The sequence below is a fragment of the Heterodontus francisci genome, chromosome 23 (assembly GCF_036365525.1).
Source record: "Heterodontus francisci isolate sHetFra1 chromosome 23, sHetFra1.hap1, whole genome shotgun sequence".
Taxonomy (NCBI): Eukaryota; Metazoa; Chordata; class Chondrichthyes; order Heterodontiformes; family Heterodontidae; genus Heterodontus; species Heterodontus francisci.
In genome coordinates, this window is record NC_090393.1 from 44860982 (window position 1) to 44881773 (window position 20792).

The following is a 20792-nucleotide window of genomic DNA, read 5'->3' on the forward strand; positions in this document are numbered from 1 at the left end:
CCATGTCAGTGCGCCATTTTCCCACACTCTCTTGGCCAGTCTGGACATAGCAGTGGAAGCCTTTCCCATGCGCTTGTTGATTTCTGCATCGAGAGACAGGTTACTGGTGATAGTTGAGCCTAGGTAGGTGAACTCTTGAACCACTTCCAGAGCGTGGTCGCCGATATTGATGGATGGAGCATTACTGACGTCCTGTCCCATGATGTTCGTTTTTTTGAGGCTGATGGTTAGGCCAAATTCGTTGCAGGCAGCCGCAAACCTGTCGATGAGATTCTACAGACAATCTTCAGTGTGAGATGTTAATGCAGCATCGTCAGCAAAGAGGAGTTCCCTGATGAGAACTTTCCGTACTTTGGTCTTCGCTCTTAGACGGGCAACGTTGAACAACGTGCCCCGAGCTACGGGGTATTACAATGTTAATGTACATAATTAAGCAGCAGCAATTGGAAATGGTGGCAAACACTGTAAAAAAAAAACCAGTCACTGAAATGGTTGTAAACATTAATGAATGAATGAAGTACAACGTTCCAGTTGCACCATTGGCTGAGACTGCCAACTCGCGCGCGCCACCTCCCGCGCTCAGCTTCTTGCAGCCCCACATGGGTTATGGCCCCTCAGCTTAGGTGTCCCTCTCACTGCCTGATAGCCAAAACCCCCTGTTTAGGCGGCGGGGGCTCCCTCTTGCCGCCAGGGTGTGAGTAGCCGCGGTGTTGTTGTTTACCCGGTGTCCGTCCCTCGCCGTGTTTTTTGTGCAAGGCCCCGGCAGGCAGGCGGAGGTGCGCCCGGTGCTGCGGTTGCTGGGGGAGGGGGCGGGCGGTTTGGCGGGGAAGATGTCCGCCACTCTGCTCTCGCCCATCGTGGATTATTACAACGATGAGGAGGAGCTGGACAGCGTCGACGACGAGGACGACCGTAGCATCCGGGGGCGCGACTCAGATGAAGGTGATATTAGATTAAACCGGAGGCGTGCGTCTGAAACGGGAGGCGGGTGGTTGTCGCCGCCTGACGGTGGGCCTCATGCACAGGAGGCAGGAACCAGCGGAGGGAGGGAGGCTGGTAAACAGAAGCCGATGTCAGAGAAACCTGTTGGCGCTGGTTATAAAATGGATGACTTATTTACATCTTGTTTTGAGGGTAAGAAAGTGAAGAGGGAGACAGCTTGGACAAACTTTCAAAACACCTGTTAGAGAGACACTGCCAACTACACTCTTTGCTCTTTCATTAAATGCTCCATATACTTTCAAACTTCACGTATAATCATGAACCATTCCAATCCTGTTGGGAATATTTCCCCCAGAAATCAGATGTGCGTTTTAGATTTTTGCAAGTTTGTCAGTTCAGGATGTGGGAGAGTTGGGAGCTGGTTAACTTTGGACACACCACAGAACTTGTTAAGAAAGTCTTCCCGCTCCACCCAAAGCTTAGGGTAGAATTGGGGTGGCACAGTGGTTAGCACCGCAGCCTCACAGCTCCAGGGATCCGGGTTTGATTCTGGGTCCTGCCTGTGCGGAGTTTGTAAATTCTCCCTGTTACTGCGTGGGTTTTCGCCGGGTGCTCCGGTTTCCTCCCACAGCCAAAGACTTGCAGGTGATAGGTAAATTGGCTGTTGTAAATTGCCCCTAGTGTAGATAGGTGGTAGGGAATATGGGATTACTGTAGGGTTAGTATAAATGGGTGGTTGTTGGTCGGTACAGAATCGGTGGGCCGAAGGGCCTGTTTCAGTGTCGTATCTCTAAATAAAAAATTTTTAAAAATTATATGGACACTTGTTATCCTCCAAGACCTTGCCCAAGTAGCTGTGAGCCTAGATCGTGAGTGTTGGCGGACAGTGAAGATATCTCCGCTCATTCTGCTGTCACTTGGTGTCCACGTTCCAGCGCTGTGTAGCAAGGTTTGCTGAACGTGATCAGGATTCAATTGGAATTCTGGTTGAACTTCCCCCTCCCCAACACCCCTTTTACATTCATGTAGCATCTTTTGTCTTTAAAAACATCCAAAATCATTTTATACGTAATGAATTTCTTTGACATTTTAGTAACTGCTATGTAGGCGAATATAACCAGTGTATTCACAGCATGATCCCACATACAGTAACTGGATTAATGGCCAGTTAGTTTGTTTTAGTGCTGTACATTGAGGGGGGATGGGGCAATTTTGGCCAGGACTTCCCACTCTTTGAAAAATGAAGTGGCAATTTTAATGTTACTGCTGTTCAGTACAGAGGACAGCCTTTTGATACTGCAGCACTCTCTCAGTACTTAACTAGAATGCTAGATGAGATGATGGTGGAAAGATGGACATGGAGTTGGAAAAGGAGCAAAAGCTTAGAGAAAATCAAAGCATCTGTACTCACAGTAGAGGGAGAGCCCAAAATACCAGCTGTACAAGGGGAAACTTAAAAATAAATCAAGGGGAAGAACCTATTGGATTTAATTGACATTTAAAAAAAAATAAAATAAAATGAAGAAAATAATGCGACATAAGATGGACAAATATCCAGGACCTGATGGTTGCTACCCTAGAGTATTAAAAGAAGTAGCTGAGGAAATTGCAGATACATTAGTTCTAGTCTTCCAAAGCTCTCTTGATTCTAGAATTGTGCCATTGGATTGGAAAATTGCAAATATCTCTATTTTTAAAGAAATGAATGAGAAAGAAACTATGTAAATACAAACCTGTTAGTCTAATGTCAGTTTGAGGAAATTACTTGAATCTGCGATTAGGGACAGAGTGATTCAGTACTTCGATAAATTCAAGCTGGTATAAAAAGCCAGCATGGATTTGTAAGGGGTGAGTCATGTCTAACTAATGTAACTGAATTTTCTGATTAGGTTACTAATGTGGTAAATAAGGGAGTGAATATGGATGTTATTTATATGGACTGCTAGAAGGCATTTGATAAAGTTCCACATGAGTGTTAGCAAAACTGAGTGCATAGAATTGGAGGGAACCTATTTACATGGATTAGAAATTGGTTAAAAGGTAGGAGAGAGTAGGGATAATGGTGTGTACTGGAATTGGCAGGATGCGACAAATGGTGTTCCACTGGGATCTGTACTGGGACCTCAGCTTTTCACCATATTTATCAATGACTTGGATGAATGAATAGAAAGTTGTTTTTAAAGTTTGCAGAATATACTATGTTGGGAGATACAGTAATTACTGTAGATGGGAACGGGAAGTTACAACGGAACATGAATTGAATGGCGAAAACTGTGGCAAATTTAGTGCAACGTGGGGAAATGTGAAGTCATCCATTTTGGATCCAAGAAAGACATTTTGGAGTATTTTCAGAATGGTGAGAAGCTAAGACCCGTGGAGGAACAAAGAGATTTGGGTGCCCGTATATACATATCACTAAAAGATAGACAGGCACAGATAGCTATCAAAATGGTAAATGGAATATTGGCTTTTATCTGAAGGTGGCTGGAATACAAAAGGGAGGAAATTAGGCTTCAGTTGTACAGAGCCTTTTTCAGACACTGTCTGGAGGACTGTACTCAGTTTTGGACATTGTACCTCAGGAATTGATCACAAGTCGTGGGAGTCAGTTGCCAGCATTCGCCAGAGCTGGCGGGCAGCCATAAAGACAGGGCTAAATTGTGGCGAGTCGAAGAGACTTAGTAGTTGGCAGGAAAAAAGACAGAGGCACAAGGGGAGAGCCAACTGTGCAACAGCCCCGACAAACAAATTTCTCTGCAGCACCTGTGGAAGAGCCTGTCACTCCAGAATTGGCCTTTATAGCCACTCCAGGCGCTGCTTCACAAACCACTGACCACCTCCAGGCGCGTATCCATTGTCTCTCGAGATAAGGAGGCCCAAAAGAAAGACCTCAGGAAGGATATATTGGCCTTTGAGGGGGTGGGCTTAAATTATGAGGCTAGGTTGCATTAACTTGGCCTGTATTCCCTTGAGTATAGAAGATTGAGGGGTAATTTAATTGTGGTGTTTAAACTGTGAAAATGATTCATAGGGTAGATGCAGAAAAACTATTTCATCTGGTGGAGTATTCAGAACAAGGGGGCATAATCTTAAATTTAGAGCTAGGCCGTTAGGAGAGAAATTAGGAAGCCCTTCTTCACACAGACAGTAGTAGAAATGTAGAACTCCCAATTGTAAAAGATGGTGGATGCTAGGTCAATTAAAGTTTGAGATGGATAGATTTTTGTTAGGTATGGGTATCGAGGGATATAGAGCAAAGGGAAAAAAGTGGAGTTGAGATGCAGATGATCCTGGCTGTTGCTGGTTGAAATTAAAAGGTTATGGGTTCGGAACTTGCATAGAAGCAAGGAGGATCAAGAGATCACAGGATGCAGGGCAGGCTGAGTTTAAATGCAGGTTAAAGTCACTAAGAATGAGGAATGGCACAGTACTGAGATTGAGGTAGGAGATTTCAGTAAAAAAATGTGTTGAGGCCTTTGGGTGCAGTAAGCAGTGGCATCTTAAACAAAGAGGTGGGAAGGATGTGCTTAGGCAGAAAGGTGAAAGGCCATGATGAATGTTCTACTGCCTCCAAATTTGTTTGGGCAGGACATAGAACCACAGAACAATTACGGCACAGAAGGAGGCCATTCAGCCCATTGTGTCTGTGCTGGCCGAGAAAACTAGCCGCCCAATCTTATCCCACTTTCAGCACCTGGTCCATAGCCTTGCAGGTTACAGCACTTCACGCAAATGTTTAGGTACCTTTTAAAAGAATTTCTGCATCCACCACCGTTCCTGGCAGCGAATTCCAGACACCCACCACCCTCTGGGTGAAAAAACTTTTGCCTCATGTCCCCTCTAATCCTCTACCAGTCACCTTAAATCTGTATCCCCTGGTCCTCAGTTCCAGCGAAAACAACCCTAGCCTGTCCAATCTTTGCTCATAGCTGCCACTTTCAAGCCCTGGCAACATTCTTGTAAATCTGCTCTGTACTCTCTCCAGAGCAATTATGTCCTTTCTGTAATGTGGTGACCAGAACTGTACGCAATACTCCAGATGTGGTCTAACCAGCATTTTATACAGTTCCAGCATCGCATCCCTGCTTTTGTATTCTATACCTCGGCCAATAAAGGAAAGCAATCCATATGCCTTCTTCACCACTCTATCTACCTGTCCTGCCACCTTCAGGGACCTGTGGACATGCACTCCAAGGTCTCTCACTTCTACCCCTCTCAGTATCCTCCTATTTATTGTGTACTCCCTCACTTTATTTGCCCTCCCCAAATGCATTACCTCACACTTTTCTGGATTGAATTCCGTTTGCCACTTTCCCACCCACTCAACCAAACCATTGATATAATTCTGGAGTCTACGGCTGTCCTCTTAACTATTAACTGCACGGCCAATTTTTGTATCATCAGCAAATTTCCCAATCATGCCTCCCACATTTAAGTCCAGATCATTAATATATACCACAAACAGTAAGGGACTCAACACTGAGCCCTGTGGAATGCCACTGGAAACAGCTTTCCATTTGCAAAAACATTCGTCGACTACTAACCTTTGTTTCCTGTCACTGAGCGAATTCTGGACCCAACTTGCCACATTCCCCTGTATCCCATGGGCTTTCATTTTACTGACCAGTCTGCCATGTGGAACTTTGTCAAATGCCTTACTAAAATCCATGTAGACCGCATCCACTGCATTATCCTCATCAATCCTCCCTGTCACTTCCTCAAAAAACTCAATCAAGTTAGTAAGACATGACCTTCCCCTAACAGATCCATGCTGACTATCCCTGATTAATCCGTGCTTTTCTCAGTGGCAGTTTATCCTGTCCCTCAGAATTGAGTCTAACAATTTACCCACTACCGAGGTCAGACTGACTGGCCTATAATTATTTGGCCTATCCCTCGCATCCTTTTTAAACAACATTCGCAGACATCCCACTGGTTTGCCACTGATTTTCCTTCAGGTAGCTGTATCCAGTCCACTTTAGCCAGGTCACCTCCCAGTTTCGTCAAATTTGCCTTCCCCCAATTTAGAACTTTTACTACTGTTTTATCTTTGTCCTTTTCCATGGTTATGCGAAAACTAACTATTATGGTCACTATCTCCAAAATGGTCACCCACGGTTACTTCATCCACTTTTCCAGCTTCATTACTGAAGACTAAATCTAGAATTGTGGCCCCTCTTGTTGGGCTTGTAATGTGCTGGCCAGAAAAGTTCTCTTGAAAGCAGTTCAAGAATTTCTGTAATGGAATAACTTCCTGCGCTCTGAAGATGTATTTTAATGTTATATTTGCATCAACAATTGCAACCGTAATACAGCCATTTCAGCATTTGTTGAACTAACGCACTGGTTCTTAACGATCTGCTTGAGTGTCCAACCATATTTGCTATTCCAATCTCAACATAAATTGGTGTTTGCTAATCATCTCTGGTTAAGTAATTGGAAGTTTTTTGAATACTATCTATTCGTTTCCTCAGAGTGCCCACCTCTCCAAAACAATGCTGTCATCTGTAGACTTGGTCACTTTGTGTTGATACTTCAAGAAGTAACAGACTTGCTGTTGGCTGTCAATGGAAAGCAGATTTAAGAGTGAATGGAGTTTTGTAAGCTAAGAGAGATAATTGATTTTGAAGTTTTGATGAACTTTTTATCTTGGTTAGCAATGTAAATTCCATTTTACCATTAATATGCATACAAAATGAACATCTTGTTTATCTAATAATCTTAAGAGTGCACAATGGTGATAGGACCCGGTGTTTTAGGAATTGGCTTCTCTACTGTCTTGATCAAAAATCCAAATATAATATGAACTTTAGTTGCTCTTGATTGTTTTTGCTTTAAGCCTTCAGCCTCTCTCAAAAGTTTGAACTTAAACTTTGTGTCTTGAACTGTGCCTCTATTATTTAAAAGGAGCTTGCATAATCTAAGCATGAACAGTATGTCCAGGATACATTAGCAGGAATTTTGAGAATCCAAGTGGGATAATATTTATTTTCAGGCCACAATAATATGTGTTAATTTGTTTGTTTTCCAAAATTATTTTAGCAATGTTAATACAGAGAGTCTAATGCCAACAATCTGTCAATTAAAATTATATAAGGTATTTTACAGCATTTATTTTGAGCACATTTTATTGCCTTACCATTGTTGATCTTTTATATATTCCTGTGCTTCTTTCTCCCCCTCTCCTACAACCTGACATTTTCATACAGTACAGCATGTTGCAAATTTCTTTAACTCCATGCAGTTTGGAGGTAGATATGATCAGCTGGTGAACAAGTGTGCCAAGGCAACTCTTGATATACTTCATTGTTAAAAAAATGACTTGCATGTACTAGCATATTTCTCGTAAGGTTACTTAAGAATTGTCTGAAGTTAAGGGATGGGCTGCTAATTTCGCCTACCCCCTAAAAGATGAGGCAATGCACAATGCAGTATTCTGCTGGTATGGTGGAGCTGCGGCCCTTCTAAGATCACAAAATTCGAAATGTTATATAAACAGCCTCATGTTCAGGTCATTCAGAATTTAATTGTTGTGTGCATTAGACCCAAGCTGAGAAGCACCTAATATTAAATGTATATCACCTTGTGAGTGCCTGCCACACACCAGCTATCACATTTTGTTACAGATGCAAAACAGGCTGAAATTTGCAAATATTTTCCAAATATTCAATAACTAAATGCTATGTTTACTGGACAACAATTAGACTTTGTGCCCTTATGGGACGACCCACATTAGCAGCAGATATTGTATCGTGTATTGCATTGTACAGTACCCCTGTCCTTAGAAAATGCTGCATTCATCATCTGACTTAATGTGAGCAACACGGGAGATATAGCGAATATTAAAAAATAAAATCCTCAAGTTATATACTGTGTCACTTGGTAATCTTGCAACATTCATCATTGTTTCTTCAGTGTGGACACCATTATATATCAGGTATATATGAGCATCCTGGTACACTACCATTGATGAAACTGTCCTCAGGAAAAAAAATGACAGACTGAATAAAATGGCTGCTATGGAGCGTTATTTATATTAATAAATAACGAGTCTTCAAGCCTATGATCTTATTAATTTAGGGGTTCAGATGACTGTCGTAAACTGCTCAAGACTTCATCTTGGCCCTCATGATATCCTCTGAGGTGAGACAACTGCCTTGTAATCTGTTGTAGCTGTTGATTAATAGATAATGCAGGAGAATTTTCAGTAAAATTTATTATCTTGAATGTAGGAAATACGGCTATTCCCATCAGCATATTGACTTTTGCATACAAAACAAAAGATAAAGTTAAGCCCTAAGCTGATTATAGTCAGTATATTGAATGTGCTCCAACAATGGTGTTAGGTAGTCAGTTCCAGGATTTTGGCCCAGCGATGATGAAGGAATGGTAATATGTGTCCCAAGTCAGGATGGTGTGTGACTTGGAGGGGAACTTGGAGGTATTGGTGTTCCTATGCATCTGTCCATGTCCTTCTAAGTGGTGGAGGTGATATGTTTGCGAGGTGCTGCTGAGGTATGCTGTAGTTGAGTCCTTAATGCTTTCAATTTTTGATCACAGCTCTTCCATCAAGGAGAGGTCTTTTTGCCCACAAAGGAAGAAAGAGGTAAATGAAATATCTGGAGTGCATTTGTGCACATCCTGAAAGCCAGCATTCACAGAGACTTGGAAGCAATTCTGCTTCCTCAGCTGGGGCATAATGTTTGGTTTCTTATTCAAGAAAATAATTTTTAAAAGGAGGGGGAAATTGTTTCTTACAAATTGTGCAAATGAGTGAAATTTCCAATGCATGAAATGCAAGTGGCTAGATTTTTTTTAAACTGCTCATTTCAATGAGCATACTTCAAATTGTTTAATTTTTTTTGAAGTATTGTATTCGCTTATTTGAACTTATCTGAGGCACTTGCATTTAGATTAGCTTTTCCTGGCTAAAAGTTGGGCAACAAAATTGTGACATGATGTTTGTTCCTTATGCAGTTTTGGTGGATAGGTGTTCTTATTTAATGGCCCGGAGTTTGTGGTCAGTGGCAAAGTGACTGCGCTCATTGCTGACTTCGAAGAAAGTTGCCTACAAAGATCTAGTGATCTCTGTGGCATGGGTTTCACCTTTCCCGTTGTTGGTTTGAATCTGGTGCCAAGCCAAGGAGATCTTCAGGAACAGTGATGTTTTCAAGGGGGGGGGGGTAAGCAGCCAGTCATAGAGAGATACAGCACTGAAACAGGCCCTTTGGCCCACCGAGTCTGTGCTGACCAACAACTATCCATTTATACCAATCCTACATTAATCCCATATTCCCTACCACATCCCCACCTTCCCTCAATTCTCCTACCACCTACCTGCACTAGGGGCAATTTACAATGGCCAATTTACCTACTAACCTGCAAGTCTTTGGCTGTGGGAGGAAACTGGAGCACCTGGCAGAAGCCCACGCGGTCACAGGGAGAACTTGCAAACTCCACACAGGCAGTACCCAGAACTGAACCCAGGTTGCTGGAGCTGTGAGGCTGCGGTGCTAACCACTGCGCCTCTGTGCTGCCCCATTGAAGTATTTTCACAGACAACAAACCAGGAAGTAAAATGCATTGATTATCCTTCACTTTTTATTAAATTTTGGAGAATGAAATAAATGATTGAAACATACGCATTAGAAGCTGAAAAATAAACTTTTAAAAGAATTATGTTAAACTTAAGAATTTTTATCAGAATGGAAAGAAACTGACATTACAAAATATAAAATTAGTTTTCCATTAGTTATGGCATAATATGCCATTGAAAACCCAGTTACACCTAATTAACAAGTGTTATGATCAGGTGAGGAGGGGTTGAAGGGCTCCCCTCTTTTCCCTCTCCCTCTTTGACCACAACAGATTGATTTATTTTTTAAGTGGATATAGTTGCCATTTCAGTGAGTGTTTACTTGTTTATGTGCCGTAATCATAAAAAGAGCCAATCTGGCAGGTTTTCTCAAGTTTAACAAAGAAAGAAGTTAACTTCATTGTACTTAAACCTGTACTACGTAAATAAAATATGCTCCAACTTTCGCACACACACAAATAGGTTACAGAGTAAGGAAGGAGTCCAGAGAAATAAAAGGAATATACAGTCTGGAGGTTGGTGACTTGGCTGGCTTCAGGCCGAATTAGGTGGCCGCACGACTTTCCTTTGGTGGTCCTGAGGCTTCCGGTTTGAGGATGTGGACGCTGATTTGGTGTTTCTCCAGGAGGCAGCAATGTGACTGAGGGTCTCTTTCCAGAAAGTTCTCTGCTCTCAGTTGCTCCCCCTCCCTCCTCAGGCTTAAGTAATTAAGCACAGTGAGCATCAATTGGTGAACAGACTAACACAATCAAATACAGATCATTTAAACCACTGAACACTACAGTCTGCAGTAGGGAATATGCCTCAGTGATCACAGTCAGCAGGCCGTGTTTGAAGCTTGCAAGGTTTGAGCGGTTTGTCTCCACCAGTTTAATATTCAGGTTTTCAGCTAGTGGATTAAAAAATCATCATTCAACCTAGCACGTTTTCATGACACAAGGCACTACTTTTTTGGGGATTTTTAATAGTGATATTACTGCATAAAAGGGCTGTCTTTCATCAGTTCTGTAATTTCAAATTGATTGCAGTCTGGGGGTAGTTCAACACCATACCCCATTGGGAAGCATAATATCAGTGACAGCAACTTCTGACTGTCCGTGTTCAGCTGGGCCTGATGTTGCTATCAGTTTTAGAGGAGCGATGAAGGCCAACTCTAACAATTTTACCGTCATTACTACCACAAATTCCGAGCTATAATTTACCACTTAAGACCCTTCCTGATTTATCTTTATTCAGTCTGTACACAAATTGGCTGCCGCATTTCCTACAATACAACAGTAATTACACTTCAAAAGTACTTAATTGGCTGCAAAGTACATTGAGACGTCCTGTGGTAATGAAAGGTACTACATAAATGCAAGTCTTTCTTTTGTTCTTTTAATATTGAATATCATATTACAAATTTATTAAGCATACAGTATTCTATCAGTCCTTTTTAAAAGATAGTACAGTGAAACCTGTAAATTACAGACACCTTAGGGATTGGTATCAGTGTGCTTTTTCCCTAGTCTCCTTATTTTCAAAATGGTAATTATATGTATTATAAAAAATTTCTCAAAAATCTTGAAACACCAGCTGAGATTATGATTGGCACCTAATTAGCTGCAACAATGCTAAGAATTCCTCTTTCACACGCCAGCATTCAGCCCCGTTCACTTAACAGTTTTGCAGACTAAGGGGGCAATATTATGCTGTCCCCCATGTTGGGTTTTGAGGCTGGGAGAGCATATAATCGGGCAGGATGGTGGGAGGAGGCCCACCACCTTCCCGCCTCCACCCAAATTAAGTCTGGGGCGGGCGGGGGGGGGGGGTGGGGGGGTCTCTCGTTAAAAGACACTTAGTGCCTGAACGAGGGACCCGGCATCGGGAAGGGGAGGGCCCACTGAAAGCCATCACCTGACCTTGCTGCTGACCCGTGACCCCCACCCCACTGAGACTTACCTGTGGCCTGTTTCCAGATCCTCTGATCAGTGCTCCACCTGCAGCAGGCACTGCCTCTGCAATGGTGCTGCTTAGTTAAAGAGCTGGCAGCCTCTGATCGGCCAGCAACTCTCAGCAGACGGGACTTTCGTTGCTGGGGTCCTTGATCCCAGGGAAGGCCCACCGTTGTTCACTTAAGTGCTTAATTGGCACTTGATTTGGCAGGCCTTCCCCAGAGGAGGTGATGCGGGGCCAGAACATTTGCCAGTGGTCAAGACCCCATCGCCAAGACAAAATCCTGGCCTGAATTTGTATTTCATTTCAAACTATTTGGAGCAGAGTATAACTTCAGTAATGAACTGTATTTCTCAGTTCTACTTACCAGCATTAGGACAGTCACAGGACAAAAAAAAGAGGGAAATGTGATGACAGGTTTTGCCAGTATATTGAAGCTTCTAAAGGCAATTTTGGAATGGATTGAGAACATTTGGGAGGGGAAACACAACAGAGCACATTGACTCTTTGTGTAGGAGTGAAACTGCAGTTTTCTTGATGAGCAATGTGTCTGCATGCAGGAAGAGTGACTCAAGCCTGTCCACTCCATAGAGCTGCGAAGACACCTGGGATAGCCATTCACTTTTACTTGCCAAAGCCCTCAAAGAAGTGGATCCACCATCAAAAGACAAAGGAAAGAAGACAATGGTAGGGTCAGGTGGAGAGGAGCTGACAGCAGCTGCTGAAATAGTGCATGGACGCAGGGTTGGGACAGGAAATGATGGCCCTTGTCACTGTTGCATGCACTTTCTTTGATTTGGGGCGTTGGAGAGGTCAGTGCATGCAGGTCAAAGCAAGGTGGCAGTGGGTTATGAGAAAGAAACAACTTTGTTGAATGATGCATTATTTACCCATAATACATAGTGGCAAAGACACTGACTTCAATCCCTGCGATAGAGCTGTGCAAACATTCAAGCCCAGAGGTAGAATGGTTTCACTGCCATTATGGATGCTGGGTAAAGAAGAGCTTCCCATTCCACAAAAGCAGTTTCTTTCACAAAACAGCCTTTTGCCATCTTGCGTAAAGTTCTCAACTTGATGTTATTTCCTACATCTACAGAAGCCCCAATTAAAAGGATGATGCATACCCAGATATTTTCCTTTGCATAACTAACTTTTTCTTGCACTTGCTACCAACTCATTAAAGTTCTCTGAAATATATGGGTCAGTCTGCACTGGTATGCCTTTAAAATAGTTTGCCCAACTGACTAAACTGATCATTGCTTTAAGGTCAGTCTGAGTTCAACAGTTCAGTGGTCACTGTTTCTAAAGCGACTTAAACTGCACCACTTAACAGGCAAATTCTAAAGGTATATTTTACAGTATAATGAGAAATCAATAGCAATAACATTAGCAGACTTCAGGATATCTGATTAACCCTTTCGTTAGAGGTGCAATCCAGAAGTTGTACCTGAAATTGTGCCATTTTGCCAATCTTAAATTACACCCAAATATCCCCCTCCCCCACAATCTCATTAGAAGACGCCCAAACTTAAAATGGGCATCAATCAGTGTAAACAATCAGAGCCTTAGGAAACGTTGAACCTACCTCAGCGTATTTGTTTGTGAGTGTTAAAATTATAAGTTTCAATTTGTTTCACAATAGTTCATGCACATCAGCCATGGGAATTTTAAGTGAATGCAATCAGGCATGCTGGTCAGCCGTGGCTCAGATGGTGGCACTCTTGTCTCTGACTCACAATGTTATGGGTTTAAGTTCCACTCCCAGACTTGAGCACAAAAATCAAGACTGACACTCTAGTGCAATATTGAAGGAGTACCACACTTTCGGATAGACATTGAACAGAGGCCTAGTCTGCCCTCTCAGGCGGATGTAAAAGATCCAGTGGCACAATTTTGAAGAGCAAGGAGGTATCCCCAGTGTTCAGGCCAATTTTTATCCCTCAATCAACATTACAAAAGCTGATTAACTGGCCATTATCATGTTGCTGTTTGTGGGGGTTTGCTGTACGAAAACTGGCTGCGGCGTTTTCTACATTACAACAGTAATACTTCAGAAGTACTTCATTTGTTTGTAAAGCACTTTGGGATGGCCAATGGTCGTGAAAGACGTCTATAAATGCAAGTCTTTCTTTTCAATTTTTAGCATAACATCGTTTGCAATAAAAATGCATTCAAAGAAATGGATAATGCAGTGCACATCTTGACAAGGTTAAGTTTTGTTTTAAAATGCTCTTTTAAAAAAGGGGCAGTTAAAAGACCAGAAAAATCTCACTTTCCTGCTGAGAGAGAAAATCTGGGTGGAACCTGAGACCCTGCCCTCAAAAATGCAATTGGAGAATACTCATATTTGGGAGTTGGGGACATGGACGGTTTTGTGGGTAGAAATTTATCTGGACAGTGGGTTTGATGGACTTACAACCAGGTGAGAAAGGGGTCTATAGGGTTCCCTTTCAGCCTTCACCTGGTCTTACTGTAACAGGGTTTAATTTTAAACACACCGTTTTTTAGCTCCCCCTTAGTGAATTCTTATTCACTAACTTCCAATTATAAGGCAAAGAAACTAGCCAAACAGGTTTTCTGAGGTTTGAAGAAAAAAGATTGAACTTTATTAAACTCGAATTCGATTAACGCCTACAGATACGTGACATGTTAGCATACATACGCAATACACACATGCAGGTAGAGACAGAAAAGAACAGAAAAAATAAAGTGGAAAATTTTGAGGCAATATTTGAAGATGGTTTTGGTTACTGTTCTTAGAGCTCGCTGCAAAGTCCTTTATTGAAGGTAGGTCTTGCTTTTCGTTGGGACCCAGTATTCTTCTTAAATCTTGTTCGATGTAGGAGACTTTTCTCTCTTGAAGTTCATGTGTCCTCAGTGGGTCCAGAGGCTTGTGAGAAAGAGATGGGAGCAGACAGGAGAGGTCTTCTCATTCCAGGAGCAAACAGTCTTTCTGAGTTCAAATATTCTGTGGCGAGTTCAAAAAACCCCTGGACCAGCCAGTTAGTCATTTGATCAGCTGGTTTAACCAGTCCTGGCTTTCATGGATTGTATCACCTTAGCAGTCTCTGGAATGCTCTTCCTTACACCTTCAATGTCTGGTGATTAAAATCCATTGCGGGTTGAATGTGTCAGGGAATGGTACTTTGTCTCTACAAGCACTGTCTGTTAGTATGCAAATATTTTTCAGCTAACTGTCTGGCAGCCCTTGTAACAGGCCTTCTCTTCCCAGCAACAGTTTAAAATCAATGTTCATATGACAAAATTAATTTGCCTCATTCTTGGCAGGTGGGGGCGTGCATGACATGGACCGATATAAAAGATCAAGGAAATTTGGGCGTATTGCAGTTTATACAAGCAACTCTCAGAGGCCCAAAATTCTGTGATCTTTAAGCCACGTAATTGCTTTGCATCCAGATTATATGTATATCTGGGCACTGATGTGGAGGAAAATCCAGGCCCTTGAATTTCTGCTCATTAATATTTGCTGCCCCCTACAGGGAATGATGGGATTGGGGGGTGGGGGGGCGGTGGTGGAGGAGGTCATTTGAAAAAATAAATGTTCTGCTCTATTTTGATATCGTGCTAGCGAAATGTTGGTACTGTGTGAGATACTTCTGTTTTTCTCCAAAGTGATTTAATGGGATTCTGTTTCATTTACATTTCACAGATACAGAGGATGCAAGTGAGACAGACATTGCAAATAAGCAAGATGATGAAGACTACCTGGAGGTGAAAGAGCAGTGAGTATTCTTGCAATGTGATGCAATTGCCCGGTGCAATACAGACCACAGCGTAAGAAATTGCAGTAGTAAAAATCCCTATTGTAGAAAATAATTGTATTTTGGGAGCTATTTTGAGAAATTTGCAGGCTTTAATGAAGCATTGCTGTCTTGAATTAACAATTTGGGATGTCAAGGTTTTTGAAACAGTGAAGATTTGAACTGGCTTTGAAGCCAAGTCATAGTTAATGATGATACTTCCTGGCTGGTACAGCAGTACGGACCAGAGCATAAAAACTTGCTGTAGTAAAAATTCCTATTGTAGCCAGTAGTTGTATTTTAGGAGCTGTTTTGAGTAATTTGTTTGACAAATTTTGAGATTTATTTCTTTATAACTTATGTCACTGCAGAATAATTAATATGACTTGTACATTATTTGACACAATTTCACTTTTTATGTGTTTAGACTGTGAAAAGCAATCTGTAATGCAGTTGTCATCAATCTGCACAACTGTTTATCTGACAGTCAAGGCACTAAATAAATAATTAGCAGTCAGATTTTTAAAAAAAGTGTTCCCAGTAAAGCCACTTCCATCTGTGCCTCCACAACCCCATAATATTTGGATATTTCTTGTGACTGATTACTGGCTTTAGTCATTGATCTGTTCACCTCCAATTACAGCACCTTAGTTTGCTTAATTTGGAATTTTTGGTTGTTTCCCATTGAATCGGTGAGGTCTCAACACTTGCGTGGTGAAACAACTGAAGTGCACTTAGGGAATAAGGTTCTGTTTTGGGGATTTGGGAGAGCGAGGTTAGAGATTGCATGACCAATTAGGCAGTTATTGTGCAAAACTCTGAAATGGAGTGTCTTATTTAGGTGACTGCCTCTTCATTGTTATGTGGGGGTTGAACAACATTTAGAGAATGAGGAAGGCCGTATCTACAATATGGAATGTAACCTGGAATTCAGTAGATATTAATCAGGATTTTCGTCAGTGGTTTGAAGAAATGTATGTGATTTGAAAGATGTTGATCTGTATTGAAAAGGTCACTGTGTTGAAAGGTTGTTGATGAACATTTGTTTGAACTAACTGAAGTGAATACACCCCAAAGTAATCAATTTCTTTTGTTAATACTGAGTTCTCTAGCTACCTGGTAAGGCTTTTAGGTGGCATTTAATTTATGAGACAGTGGTCTTTCTCCAAGATTTCTGGGATTCAGTTTGGCCAGGGAAGATTGACAAAGGTGTAGATATAAAACCTATGTCTACAAAACAGAGATGTAAGGTAGAACTGAAAAAGTCCCGTTGTGAAAATTTTCACTGGCTTCTGAATTGCAGTAGTGGGACATCTCAGTCCTAGAATATCACTGCAGGAGTTCCTCAGGGTAGTGTCCTAGGCCCAACCATCTTCAGCTGCTTCATCAATGACCCCTTCTTCATAAGGTCAGAAATGGAGATATTCGCTGATGATTGCCCAATGTTCAACGCCATTCACGACTCCTCAGATACTGAAGCAACCCATGTCCAAATGCAGCAAGACCTGGACAACATTCAGGCTTGGACTGATATGTGGCAAGTAACATTCACACCACACAAGTGTCAGGTAATGACCATCTCAAATAAGAGAGAATCTAACCATCCCCCCTTGATATTCAATGACATTACCATTTCTGAATCCCCCATTATCAACATCCTCGTGGTTACCATTGACCAGAAATTGAACTGGACCAGCCACATAAATACTGTTGCTACTAGAGCAGGTCAGAGACTGGGAATTCTGCAGCACGTAACTCACCACTATTTTCCCTAACGCCTAACCATCATCTGCAAGGCACATGACAGGAGTGTGATGGAATACTTGCCTGGATGGGTGCGGCTGCAACAACACTCAAGCTCGACACAATCCAAGACAAAGCAGCTCGGTTGATTGGCACCCGGTCCACCACCTTCAGCATTCGCTCCCTTCACACCAATGCACAGTGGCAGCAGTGTGTACCATCTACAAGATGCACTGCAGCAACTCACCAAGGCTCCTTCGACAGCAACTTCCAAACCCGTACCCTCTACTGCCTAGAAGGACAAGGGCAGCTGATGCTTTGGGAACACCACCTGCAAGTTCCCCTCCAAGTCACACGCCATTCTGACTTGGAGCTATGCCACCGTTCCTTCGTTGTCGTTGGGTCAAAATCCTGGAACTCCCTCCCTAACAGCACTGTTGGTGTACCTATACCCCAAGGACTGCAACAGTTCAAGAAGGCAGCTCCCCACTACCTTCTCAAGGGCAATTAGGGATCGACAATAAATGCTGTTGTAGCCCTCATCCCATAAACAAATACATTTTTTTAAATGGTGTGCTGCACTGTAGGCTCAATACCTGATTTATCTGCTATGTCAGAGCCTCTTCCAAATTTATTAAAGTGAAACTCTCCCTTTAAGCTATTTTTCTAAATTGCATTCTTTGGCACGATATGTCACAATGGGACTTTTTCATTTCTACCTTCCTTTTGTAGGCGTAGGCTTGATATAGATCTTTTGTAGTCAATCTTCCCTGCCAAAGTGAGTCCCAGAAATCTTGAAGAAAGACCATTGTCTCATAAATTAAATACTATCTAAACTCCTTACAGAAAGTTTCAGAGCTCATTCTTAACACAGGAAATTGCTAATTCCTCTCGGGGTGTTTTCACTTCAGAGTTAGTTCTAACAGCCTATCAACACAATGACCTTTTCAAGACAAAAACATCTTTTCAATTGCATACATTTTTTTTCTAGCCGTTGACAGAAATCCTGATTAATTTCTACTGATCAGTATAATGCAGGTTACATCCCATTGTGTAGACACAGTCTTCCTCGTTCTTGAAATATTGTTCACTCCCCACATACCAATGAATAAACAATCATCTACATAAGACATAAAAACAAGAAATGCTGGAACCACTCAGCAGGTCTGGCAGCATCTGTGGAAAAAGAAGCAGAGTTAACGTTTCGTGTCAGTGACCCTTCTTCGGAACTGACAAATATTAAAAATGTCACTGGTTATAAGCAAATGAGGTGGGGGTGGGGCAAGAGATAACAAAGGAGAAGGTGTAGATTGTAGAAGGCCACGTAGCTGACCAAAAGGTCATGGAGCAAAGGCAAACAATATGTTAATGGTGTGTTGAAAGACAAAGCATTAGTACAGAAAAGGTGATCTTCTTCTTTGGCCTCCTTATCTCGAGAGACAATGGGTAAGCGCCTGGAGGTGGTCAGTGGTTTGTGGAGCATCGCCTGGAGTGGCTATAAAGGCCAATTCTAGAGTGACAGGCTCTTCCACAGGTGCTGCAGAAAAATTTGTTTGTCGGGGCTGTTACACAGTTGGCTCTCCCCTTGCGCTTCTGTCTTTTTTCCTGCCAACTGCTAAGTCTTTTCGACTCGCCACACTTTAGCCCCGCCTTTATGGCTGCCCGCCAGCTCTGGTGAACGCTGGCAACTGACTCCCACGACTTGTGATCAATGTCACAGGACTTCATGTCGCGTTTGCAGACGTCTTTAAAGCGGAGACATGGACGGCCGGTGGGTCTGATACCAGTGGCGAGCTCGCTGTACAATGTGTCTTTGGGGATCCTGCCATCTTTCATGCGGCTCACATGGCCAAGCCATCTCAAGCGCCGCTGACTCAGTAGTGTGTATAAGCTGGGGATGTTGGCCGTCTCGAGGACTTCTGTGTTGGAGATACGGTCCTTCCACCTGATGCCAAGTATTCTCCGGAGGTAGAGAAGATGGAATGAATTGAGACGTCGCTCTTGGCTGACCTACGTTGTCCAGGCCTCGCTGCCATAGAGCAAGGTACTGAGGACACAGGCTTGATACACTCGGACTTTTGTGTTCCGTGTCAGTGCGCCATTTTCCCACACTCTCTTGGCCAGTCTGGACATAGCAGTGGAAGCCTTTCCCATGCGCTTGTTGATTTCTGCATCTAGAGACAGGTTACTGGTGATAGTTGAGCCTAGTGAACTCTTGAACCACTTCCAGAGCGTGGTTGCCAATATTGATGGATGGAGCATTTCTGACATCCTGTCCCATGATGTCCGTTTTCTTGAGGCTGATGGTTAGGCCAAATTCGTTGCAGGCAGCCGCAAAGCTGTCGATTAGACTCTGCAGACACTCTTCAGTGTGAGATGTTAAAGCAGCATCGTCAGCAAAGAGGAGTTCCCTGATGAGGACTTTCCGTACTTTGGACATCGCTCTTAGACGGGCAAGGTTGAACAACCTGCCCCCTGATCTTGTGTGGAGGAAAATTCCTTCTTCTGAGGACTTGAACGCATGTGAGAGCAGCAGGGAGAAAAAAATCCCAAAAAGTGTGGGTGCGAGAACACAGCCCTGTTTCACGCCACTCAGGATAGGAAAGGGGACTGATGAAGTGCGGCTCTGTTGAATTGTGCCTTTCATGTTGTCATGGAATGAGGCGATGATACTTAGTAGCTTTGGTGGACATCCAATCTTTTCTAGTAGTCTGAAGAGACCACGTCTGCTGACGAGTTCAAAGGCTTTGGTGAGATCAATGAAAGCAATGTAGAGGGGCATCTGTTGTTCGCGGCATTTCTCCTGTATCTGACCAAGGGAGAACAGCATGTCAATGGTCGATCTCTCTGCTCGAAAGCCACACTGTGCCTCAGGGTAGACGCGCTCGGCCAGCTTCTGGAGCCTGTTTAAAGCGACTTGAGCAAAGACTTTCCCCATTATGCTGAGCAGGGAGATTCCACGGTAGTTGTTGCAGTCACCGTGGTCACCTTTGTTTTTATAGAGGGTGATGATATTGGCATCGCGCATGTCCTGAGGTACTGCTCCCTCGTCCCAGCACAGGCAAAGCAGTTCATGTAGTGCTGAGAGTATAGCAGGCTTGGCACTCTTGATTATTTCAGGGGTAATGCTGTCTTTCCCAGGGGCTTTTCCGCTGGGTAGAGAATCCGTGGCATCACTGAGTTCCGATTTTGTTGGCTGTACTTGGCATTAGTGCTTTTGTTGGCATTTGTACAGAAAATGTGTTAACGGACTGAATATTGAACAATGGGGCAAGTGCAAACATGAAAAAAAACAGTGGGTAAGCAAACTGAACAAACTAAGATGAAATGTAATCTACACCTTCTCCTTTGTTATCTCTTGCCCCACCCCCACCTCACTTGCTTATAACCTGTGACATTTTTAATATTTGTCAGTTCCGAAGAAGGGTCACTGACCCGAAACGTTAACTCTGTTTCTTTTTCCACAGATGCTGCCAGACCTGCTGAGTGGTTCCAGCATTTCTCGTTTTTATTTCAGATTTCCAGCATCCGCAGTATTTTGCTTTTATCTACATAAGACACTCCATTTTAGAGTTTTGTTCAATAATTGTCTAATTAATCATGTCATCTCTTGGTCTTCCAAATCTCCAAAATAGAAGCAGTTGGTGACTTTTGCCTTTGTTTCTAATTATGCCTGTGTTTTTCTGATCTTGCCATTCAATTCCAGCAAATCTGCTGTTGTGGTACTTTTGTTATTTGTTCATGGCTTGTGAATGTCACTGGCAAGGCCAGCACTTATTGTCCTTCCCTAATTGCCCTTGAGAAGGTAGTGA

General features: G+C 42.7%; 1 protein-coding gene across 2 annotated transcripts in view; it reads left to right on the forward strand.

The window, feature by feature from the left end:
- Positions 1-779: 779 nt before the first annotated feature.
- Positions 780-20792, forward strand: part of suds3 (SDS3 homolog, SIN3A corepressor complex component) — a 63563-nt gene continuing 43550 nt past the window's right edge. The window contains exons 1-2 of one of the 2 annotated variants that reach the window (XM_068055186.1): positions 780-942; positions 15147-15219. In XM_068055186.1, coding sequence (XP_067911287.1) covers positions 831-942; positions 15147-15219 — 185 coding nt within the window. In that variant the 5' untranslated portion in view covers positions 780-830. The other variant, XM_068055187.1, reaches the window with a different exon arrangement.